The sequence below is a fragment of the Vulpes vulpes genome, unplaced genomic scaffold, assembly GCF_048418805.1.
Source record: "Vulpes vulpes isolate BD-2025 unplaced genomic scaffold, VulVul3 u000000899, whole genome shotgun sequence".
Lineage (NCBI taxonomy): Eukaryota > Metazoa > Chordata > Mammalia > Carnivora > Canidae > Vulpes > Vulpes vulpes.
This window is the reverse complement of record NW_027325780.1, coordinates 2,933,480-2,944,540: the sequence shown is the minus strand read 5'-3', so window position 1 is coordinate 2,944,540 and position 11,061 is coordinate 2,933,480. Positions and strand designations below refer to the sequence as shown.

General features: G+C 37.3%; 1 protein-coding gene across 1 annotated transcript; it reads left to right on the top strand.

The window, feature by feature from the left end:
- Positions 1–3,530: 3,530 nt before the first annotated feature.
- Positions 3,531–10,746, top strand: CXCL13 (C-X-C motif chemokine ligand 13). Its single transcript, XM_025998073.2, has 4 exons — positions 3,531–3,640; positions 5,239–5,371; positions 8,324–8,404; positions 8,679–10,746. The coding sequence occupies exons 1-4, from the start codon at positions 3,577–3,579 to the stop codon at positions 8,731–8,733; spliced, it is 333 nt and encodes a 110-aa protein (XP_025853858.1). The 5' UTR covers positions 3,531–3,576; the 3' UTR covers positions 8,734–10,746.
- The last annotated feature ends 315 nt before the right edge of the window (positions 10,747–11,061 follow it).

The window sequence follows — 11,061 nt, the reverse complement described above, 5'->3', positions numbered from 1 at the left end:
AAGATATTATAATAATTAATACAATTAATGCAGGAAGAACTGAGCCTTGAGTATCATAATAGGGCAAGTAAGTGGAGGGGGATACAAACCCAGATAGTCTGATTTCAGAACCTGCCAGCAATCTGTTGGAAGCAAATAGATATCAGATTTTCAGCAGGATAAAACATTTGTTAATGGAATGAAGTAAGTTTCTGTTTTTGAGTTGCTTTTTTAATAATGTTTTTAATGGCAAGAAAATGTTCTCAATTTGATCAGAGTGGCCTTTGTCTTATCTTCTATTATATTACAAACTACTTAAAATTATAAGAATTTTAGCCTTTAATCATTTTTAACTTTATGATAGGTCCTCTGTTCAATGCCTATTGGCTAGCTACAATGGTAGATATTTTGGCCAGTTTTGCTACCTCTCTATTTTAGTGACATTTCATTTTTTGATATCCTGAGAATGTCTTTCTATGGATATCACTGGTCTACAGCTAGCTGTCCATGGGCACGTTTGTCCTGTACACTCTGAGGGATTTGTACATCAAAACCCTGAGAAGATGACTTGGGCAAACATTTCTCTGAATACAATTTGTATTCAAATTGCATGTGACTCATGCTCTGCTACCAGTTCTTCTCAGACTAAGGTGCATTTAAATCACCTAGGGATCCTGTTAAAATGGCCTGATATTCTGCATTTTTAACAACCTCTCAGGTGAAGCTGATGGTGTTAGTCCATGGACCATGAGTACCAAGATGCTCAAGACTACTCAGTTTTTCTTGGTGTGGGGAGAAAATCCAGTTTATTTCCAAAGTCAGGGTGAAAAGCCCTCCTCATAATTTTCTCTTTTTCCCTGTTTTCATATATCTGATCATAAAAATCAGGTTATAAATCAAGGCATATGTTTTTATGTTTTTTTAATTTAATTTTATTTTTTATTTAAATTCATTTAGCCAACACATAGTACATCAGTAGTTTCAGGTGTAGTATTCAATAATTCATTAGTTGTGCATAACAATCAGTGCTCATCACATTTGTGGGGTTTTTTAAAAGATTTTATTTATTTATTTGAGAGAGAGCAGTAGGCAGGAGGAGCAGGAGCAGTGGGAGCAGAAGCAGGAAGAGGGAAAGGGGCAAAATGAGACGGGGAAGGACAGAGGAAGAGGGAGAAGATTCCCCCCTGAGTGGGGAGCCCCACTTGGGGACTCATCTCAGGACCCTGGGATCATAACTTGAGCCAAAGGCAGACGTTAAACCTACTAAGCCACCCAGGCACCGCATAGTTTTTGTTTTTAAACAAAGGTATCTATAAGAGCTATTTTAAAAATAAAATCCCTTTGGGCCCTAAATCCATTGGTTCAAATATTTTTCTTGGATTCAGACTCTTTGCAATTTTTGCCCCCTGCTATAAATGAGATCATGGAGAGTCATACTTGAAGCTTTCTAGAATCATCTGGCTATCAGAAATCTGCCCAACCTCCAGTCCCATCTTGGGCAGGCAGATATAAGACTCCTTTAGTCAGTATAAGCTAGATCCAGAATTCTGGGCATTAAAAGGACCAAAATCAAACTTTAGAATTGCTCTAGAATTAGCTCCTTGACCCACTGATCCTATTTTAACAAGATCCAACTGTAGAATTTCCTAGATTTATTCAGAGTCCTCTTCAGGACCTTTGTTGCTATGTTCTTCCTATTATTGTCAGCATTACTCATTTTTGCTCTAACAGGGAGATTTATGGTACATATAACAGAGGCAAATGTAAAACTGCTATACTTGCATCCCAAGATCAAATTGGGATGTAATGTAAAATGTACCCATTTTACAAGGGCAAAATGAATGAGACATGGTCATAAATTGGCTGTTTTCAAAAGAAACAAATTTTGGTGTATTACGGTGTTTAGGTGTGTGTGTACACAAGTACATGTATTTGTGTCTGTGAGTCAGCAAAAGTATGGGAAGGCAAAAAGAAGAACAGTCGTGATTTAGGAGAAACAATGAAGAAGACCAAGCAGATTTTGAAAAGATAAACCAGATGGTGGTTTATCCTAGAGATATTTACCTTTGAAGTGTGTACATGTGGGTTTTAGAGTAGAAATTAGTCAAGACCTAATTGATAATGGATGGATAGATGGATGAATGCACAAAAGGCTATCTATTGAATATATTACATGTGTCAGGCACACTACCAAGAACTCTACATGTACTGTATGATTTCATTCTCCAAACAATCCTTTAAAATTAGTATTATCCCCAAGTGAAAACTGGTAAATAGAAGCCATAGATAAATTAAGTGACCTGTCCAAAGTCATTGACTGGGTGACTCCATAGTTTGCGCTCTTAACCTCTAGTTAATAACCCTGTGTGACAGCCACGGAGGATCATTGATCAGATCTCCCTTAAAGAAATAACTTGCTGGCCAGCCGTGAGAAGTACAGTTAGCTGACAGCCTGCAGCTGTTAACATCCCCAGGATCTGCTTGAGCATTCTACCAGAGACCATGATGTTTCTGAGAAGCTCCAATGACTGAGCACGGCAGGGGTGGTAGGACCTGGATACTTCTGCCCATGGTGGGGCTCTTCTAGTAGACATTCTTTTCTCAAGATATCCCCATTAATTTGTGGCAGACTGTTTTGGATCAGCCCGGCAGTCTGAGGCTCTCCCTGCCTACCTATGCTCCCGCTTTTATCTATCACAGGAGTCATTTTGAAAACAACAACAAAAGAAACTTCTTTTACTCTAACATCCATCTTAGCATCTGCTTCCCAAGGGATCAACCCACATATTGACTTTAGCATCTGATGAAATTTTAATGACACCCACCATTGACACCTGGCTTTCAAACTCGAGAACCTGCACACCAGAGACAGAAAGATTCTCTTCCTCAAAGCTGTTGCCTCCCTTCCTTCACCAAGACACAGGCACACCATGAGGAGACACATACCCTGTCCAGGACTTCCACAATGGTCAAATTACACAAGTAATTATATATTTCAGATAATGGAATAAAAGGTGGGAAAGTCTGGTAGAAAAACTGTAACCTAGTCAGCATAGAAATCTGTACATAAGGAAACATTCATTAGATCTGCAAATATTTATTGAGCATCTGCCAAAGGATAGACTTTCTTACAAGGGACAGGGGCACAAGGATGTGCTTGACAGAGTCCCTAATTTCCTGGCGCACTTATTCAAATTCATTGAGAAAGCCTTCTGACCCTTCACTGAAAGTAGCAATCAAAACTACGATCACAGATAATGATCCTAAAGAGTGTGCTGTGCAACTGCCAGTCTGATGTCTTTTCCCTCTTCCCACCCTCAAATTTCTGCAGCATCCCTGCCATTTATATTCTACATTATCAAGAAATATTTCATTATGCTTATAGTGCTCTGAAGCCAATTCATAAAATTTGCAAGGGGAGTTCAAAAGAAGCAAGCTCAGCAATATTTGGGGACTTTTAAAAATGATGACACAGCCGACCTATTGGAGACAAAGGCGGTGGGAGGGCCCTCACTGGCATAAATAAATAGAAGTCCCTGTGCTCAGAGCCCACAGTTTAGACCCAGAGCTGAAGTCTGAACTCCACCTTGAGGCAGAATGAGGTTCACCCTGGGATCTCTGCTTCTCATGCTGCTGGTCTGCAGCCTCCCTGCTGTCCATGGTGAGAACTTTCACTTACCTTGTCATTGTGCTTTGTGCAGAAATAGTCTTCAACCATTTCTTTCTTTTTCTTTTTTAATTAGAAAATGGGGAGCAATATGACTGGGGGGGTACTACTCAACTGCTCCTAGGTTTCTAAAAGTAAGGTGCTTAGAGATTTAACTCTTAGAGGCTAGAAGCATGTAATATTAAGATTCTTATCCATAGAGGGAAATACTGAAATCCAGTGTCCATGTGACTTATACTTGGTTTATCTATTCCTGGTCTTTTTCAGATTCAGCTCTGCTACAACTAATTCTTTCTGTGTATATCTTCTTTGCTCTGCCTTTCAATGCTACCCCTTATGACTAAACCATTTATAAGGTTTAAAGATAATTGACCTCAACTGGTTGGTCTCCTGCAGGGAATGTTTGGCACAATTCTATACTGCTAGGCTTTGACATGAGCCATTGTAAGCACAACACGGGTACTTCAGTCCATGCTTTCTGCAAAGAAGCAAACTTCTAAGTCTAAATGGGGTGACTGTGTTTGCATAAATAGATAAATATCTAATTGAAATTGTATGTTTTTATATAGCTGAAGAAATCCGAGGCATGTACAGAATGATATACTCTGCTCAGGTGTAAAAGACCAATTTTTGTTCTTAAGGTACAAGGAATTGTTTTTCAATTTTAATTTGCTTCACATGCTATTTTTATTCTTCAAGACCTTTGTCTTCCTTTACTCCATAAAGCTTTCCCATTACCCTGGCAAGTTCCTCTGTTCCCATTATGCATCCCATCTTGGGTGTAAAATACAATGTTCTGTGACATTTCAGATTTGTTCATTGGTTTTCTCCTCCAAACTATAAATGCCTTGGGAGCCAGGTCCCTTTTATTTGGGGTCAAGCATGTCAAGCATGGTGGTAGGCAGTAAGTTTAAAGAGGGTGGAATTCATTAAAATACCTGAAATAGATTACTTATGAAAGTATCTAGTACTAATGACCTAGATTACTTATAAAAGTATCTAGTACTAATGACCTGTGTTGTGAATAAAATAATCTTGAATTTTTATTATTGGCCTTTGGTTGGTAATGATTTGCAACATATGGAGGACCAGTATATTATACAAAAACAAAAAATATCTTCCGTGTAATTTCCTCAGAGAGACGGGGGAGAGGGGTTGGTTTGAACATGATAAGAACAAGAACTCTGTTACAGCTTCTTATTGCTCTGGGGACACTGTAAGGAATTCATATCTTTGGTTTTTATGTGTTTGGAGGGAAGATCAGTTGACTTCACACTGTATTAATTAAACTGAGTTGTAAGTCCCCATAGTGGTGGTTCTTAAATTTTATTATTTAAATAATTACCTGAGCACCAGTAAACACTATCACTAATTTCAATAGGTGTTATGTTTTTAGAAAGCTGATTTTATTTTTAAGATTTTGGTAGACAATATTTGAAAATAAACCAAGACAGGCAGAAATACACAAACTAAAAGCATCTGGGTGAAAGCGCTGACTTAAAATGTTTAAATCTTCAAATGCTCTGTATGAAAGATTAGTAATTAAATTCAAATTATACCAAAGGGATTAAAATATCTGATTGTGTTTGCAGGTGTTCTGGAGGCCTACAACACAAATTTAAAGTGTAAATGCATCCAAGAGATCTCAGGCATTATCCCCATCCAGCTCATTGAAAGGCTTCAGATCTTCCCTCCTGGGAATGGGTGCCCAAAAAGAGAAATCATGTAAGTTGCAGGAGAAAAATGTATGTTATTCTATTCTCCCCATGAAAATCAGATCAAATCTGGGAAATGAACAAAGGGTTATGGAAGGGGAGGCGGGCAGGGGGGGATGGGCTGACTGGGTGACGGACACTGAGGAGGGCACTTGATGGAATGAGCACTGGGTGTTATACTATAGGTCGGCAAATCAAACTTAAATAAATAAAAAAAAGACACACACACAAAAGAAAATCAGATAAAATGTTTCCATATAGTATTTTTTAAAAGATTTTATTTATTTATTCATGACAGACACAGAGAGAGAGAAAAAGAGAGAGGCAGAGGGAGAAGCAGGCTCCATGCAGGGAGCCTGATGTGGGACTCCGTCCCGGGTCTCCAGGATCACACCCCGGGCTGAAGGCGGCGCTAAACCGCTGCGCCACCCAGGCTGCCCAACCATATAGTATTTTTTAAGTATTGTTGACACACAATATTGCATTAGTTTCAGGCATACAGCATAGTATTCTTACGCAAGAATCTCAAAGCGATTAACTTTGAGAGTTGCTAACAATTCTCAACATAATAATAAGACTCAGTAATATTAAGTACCTACTTTGCAGGGGTCCTGAGCTAAGTGCTTTGTGCACATTCACCCATCTTAGTCCTTTAAGCCCAATTAAGTTATGTCTACTGTTATCACTCCTCTATAGAAGCAGAAACTGAGACTTAGGGAGGTTAACTGAGGCATATCACTAGAAAGGGACAGAACCAGGACTCTAGCAGGTGTTACGCCATCAAGCCTCTTCTCTCCTCTACCAAATTCAAATTGCCAGCAGAAGTAAACACTTTGTTCCCCAGAAGTTAAAGAGCAAGAAAATAAGTATCCACAATAGTTCTTAGTCCAAACATCTGTTTTATAGAAGCGTCCTTTAGCTTTAAGATCATCTTTGATTGAAGAGTTAGGCTAAGGGGACAGTAATGATTGCAAGAAATTCAGGAGGTATTTTCTTTCACTGAAATGTTGTTTCTGTGACCCTTCCTTTTCAGTACTTTAGAGCAATCTGTTGATACTTCTGTCATAGCACATGGCACATCAAATGAGAATTTACACATTGCATATAAGGCCCCTAGTAAAATGTCCGGCACAGTAATAAATCACAGTAATAAATGTAATAAATGTTTAGTAAATGTTAGCTGTGATTATTATAGCATCACTATATTGAAATAATCATGTTTGTGGTTCTCTCTCTCTCTCTCTCTCTCTGTCTTTCACTCCCACCACAAAATAAGTTCTCTATAGACAGGGATCAGATTTATTTATTTCTCTCCTCCCAGTGCTTTATCCCTTACCTAGCATAGAATAGAAGTACAAGCAATGTTGGATTGTTACACTTAATATTTTAAATAAAGCCTATAGATCTTTTGTGTATCACTACTTGGAACTTTGATTTCTCCTTCCTATATCTATCATGAACCATATTGTCACCACCTATGACAATACCTTGAAGTATTAGTTAAAGCGTCTTTCTTAGGGCATCCCTGACTTCATTTTCATTAGCAGCTCTTCCTTTGGACTTCTTTAGACTTTTGATACATTTGTAAGCAACTGCATTTTGTTTGTCCCATTTTGCTATGGGTCTTTCTTGCACTAGTTGTATTCAACCTATAAAAAAGAAATGTGGGATATTAAAAATATGTATGAAAATTTTTCATTAAAAAGGCATTATACTTTTCCTAATGTCTTCACCAATAAAGGTTCTAACTAAATTTGATTTTAAATCTTCTCACCAAATTTGTTTCTGAATTTTAATCAGATATGGAAACAAAACCTGGAAATTATGAGAAACTCATAGCAATTGGATAAAAATATTGTGAGTTCAGATGGTCAGAAATCTATTTTCCATCATAAACTTAGAAACTGAATTGGAAGGTTCTGCTCAAGAATCTAGCAGTGCTATGATCTCTGACCTCTCTAAGATCCATTTACTAGGGTAGAGTTTCAAAGCTAGATGGGTGGATCCTTGCTATGTTATTTCATAACTAAGGTAAATATGAAGAAATTATTTTGTTCAAAGTCCATCCCGATAGAAAGTTGAGTGTCCCAGATTGCTATACCTGGGAGACCTCATGTCTTCCACTGCAGGTAAAACATTTGGCACTGTGTCCAGCACTGATAACCATTCAGATTCTGCCCATGTAGATTGGTGGCTAAAAGTGTGGTTTCTGGAGGCAAGTAACCTTCATTTGGATGCTGCTCTACCATTGCATTTGTTGTGTAGTTTTGGAAAAGTTACTTAAATTCTCTCAACCTCAAATTTCTCATATGAATACAAGGAAATAATAGTTCTCTTGTACAGGATTTGTGTGAAATTGAGATAATTTATGTTACCTGCTGAGCATAGCAATTGACACATTATAAGGACGTGATCAATATTAGCTATTAATTATTGTTGTTGTTTTCGTTGTTGTTGAATCTCTTACAGCAGTGAAAGACTCACTAACTAGAGGTTCAACAAAATGCAAATGTCACTCCCCTACATTAAATTTCATTGAATTTTTTTTCAAATAAAATTTTCTCAAGAGAGTGTTTTCTATAATTTATTTTGTTCTCCCAAGCTCAATGGACAAATACATTTGAAGATATTGTGATATAGATTTCAAAGTGAGCCAATCTTGGAGTCAGCTATTTGGTCCACCTCCAATTCATGTAAAGACTGTCAGCAAAGCATTAACCCCTGATGTGTGAGATTCTATAAACTTCATCTTCAGCTCCACTGGCTCACACACGACCATTCTGCAAATGGTGTTTTCCTCATTCCTCAGATTTCACACTGTAAATCACATACTTCAGATGCTAAACTGCCCACCTCCAATTTCACTTCATCCAGGAATATTTTTATACTTAACTCTCTTTAAGTGTAGGATTGACTAAAATATAACGATACTTTATCTTTATTTTTGTTTCTTTCCCCCCAGAGTTTGGAAGAAGAATAAGTCAGTTGTATGCTTGAACCCTCCCATCAAATGGACACAAAAACTAAACAAAATATTACAGAAGTAAGTCAGGCATAACATGGGCTTTCAGATTCCAATATGTACTGAAGGTTTTCCCTTTAATGGGCAAAGTGGAAACAATTTTATATTTATGAGAAATTCCTAAGGCAAATACCTTTTTTCACTATTACTTTTCAAATGAGTAAGGGTAACCGATTTCAGTAGCTAAATTGGGAGCCAATAGGTACAATATTCCTTTTTTGACATCTTTAAGGAAAAGCCAGTTTCTAGTAAGACTTTCTCTAAACATAACTCTCTTGTTTTTGTTTTTTTACAGAAAAAATGCTACTTCAACTCAACCAGATCCAGTGCTGAAGAAAAGAATCAACTGATGCCAATATCCTCACTAAGGACACCTGTATTCCACCCTGAACCTGCTCTAGGTTTTAGTTTTGTATTTTGATGAATCTTTCCAAGAAAAAGAACTTCCCCATATAAGCAAGCATGAAAATAATGTAAAAATAGCCCAACAGAAGCTGATGGGTCAAGTTGGGATTTTTAAAAAATATAGTACCCTATATAGTTGGGCTTTGCATTCTTATTCATCATGGAGGAAAGTTTCTTTGAGGATAGTTACTTAGTAATAAATCACATAGGTTTATTTTAATAGTTTACCTATTGTTTAGTGCTAAATTCTCCTAGAAGATGAGGGAATAAAAAATTAAACCTCAAATCTGAAGATGTGGCTTGAGTTAAGAAGCACATAATGGAATTCACTTCAATCATTTTACAAGAAAAGTAGGCATCCATCAGGGACTTGAAACTTGCCTAGGAAACCCATAGAACTTTATGAGACAGAGGTCTCCCATAGTAGAGATCTTCCATTTGAAAGCTCACTATTGAGAGAAATGGGGTCCTACCTTTAAAGAGTTCTTTTATGAAATTTACTGCCATAGACAAAAATAAATAACACTCGATCCCCAGAGTTAAGTTCACAGAATATTCATGAACAGCATTTAAAAGCTGATATTCAGGTGTACTCATACATTTGCTTTGATGAACTTTTTTTACTCACATCTTTTGCAAAAACTTTTTTTCTTAGTCTCTGGTACCTGATTCTTAATGCTTATTAATCTAATGCTATTCAATAAACTTGAGTAAACATTTTACTTAATTATGAGCAACTCATTCTTAATGGAGCATTTGCTCAAATTTAGATATTCTCTGACTCATCACAATGAAAAGTAGGATTTCATCATATTAGTTTTCATTTGCATGATGCTTGTCTTTTACAGATGATCTAAATTATGTGGCGACAGATAAGTAAAGTTATTCCTGATATTAACACAGTGGGAAAATGCTTGACTATGAGAGCCTCTTTTCCTTGATATACTTATTATTTCCACGAGAAATTTCCAAACTTACCAAAACCTACTTTCACTGTCTTATAATGTTGATTCTCAAAATCTCCAATGTTTCCTTTGACAATGTTTTGCACTGGATTTGATGAACAGAAGAAGCAGATCCTTAAACCCCCAACCTCTATCCTCTCCTTTCCTGGATGCAGCCTGTCTGTCCCATCAGGGCTGGGCTCTCCCAGTGGGCTGAGCTCTGCTGTCCTAGTACCCCTCATTCCCTTTGCCACTTTAGGGGGTCCATTCCAGCACACCCAGGCTTGAAGCTATACCTGGCTCCCACTTTTATTTTTCTTTTTATTTATTTATTTATTTTTATTAAATAGATTTCTTGGATGGGAGTAAAGAGAACCTATTAATCCTACATTTTCTGTCGTCTACAATTCAGTGTTTATTTCTTTAACACACACACACATACAAGGGGTTATTTTTGCCATCAAAATCCTGCATTCTAGCTCTTTTTGGATTTCTCCTTTTAGAGTCAGGAATCACATCCCTCTTTAGTTTTATTTTGGTCTTCTCCGAGAATGCAGCTAAATGAATATTCAGGACCCTCAAATAAGAAATAATACCATTTCATATGAGACAGGTACTATTATTTTGATAGCCATTAAGAACCCTAATTTTACAGAGATATAGAAGTTGGCCATTACACAGGGGTTAAATAACTTCCCCAAGGCCAAATGGCAAACCAAAATTCAAACTCAGGCAGAGTTCATGCTTCTAATCACCACACTATGCTGACTCTATATGGAGTAGACATTACCAGATGCATTTTACAAAAGCAGAAGCTGAGGCAATAAAACATTTACTTATCTCAGATCACATAACTAGTAAGAGGCAAAACCAGAATTCAAACCCTGTACTCCTAAGCAAATGATCCTAATCCCAACACTATACTGCCTAAAGTTGGCTTATCCCTAATTGTATTTCTTACCTCAGCCCCTTTGTCCACCATTTTTTCAGTGCCAATAAAAGCTCCATAAGTTTCAAGCCACTCTTGGGTTGAGAGGGCAGCATGGAGGCAGTGGGCAAATGTGAGTTGAGAAGCAAAACAACAGGGCCAGGAAGGGTTCCCAAACTTGTTTTTCTTGCCATACAAGTACCTACTTCTCAAAGTCACAGTAGATTTAGAGATATTCAGCCTGATTTGGGACAGGGATCTTAACCCACAGTTAAATACAGGGTGACATGTTGAGCTAGTTAATGGAGTATCTGAGGAAAAGTGATCTTTAGCTGATCTGAGTGGGTTTGAGTTCAGAAAGGGAAAATAGTGAAATAATAAGATAGACTTAGGTAATTCAA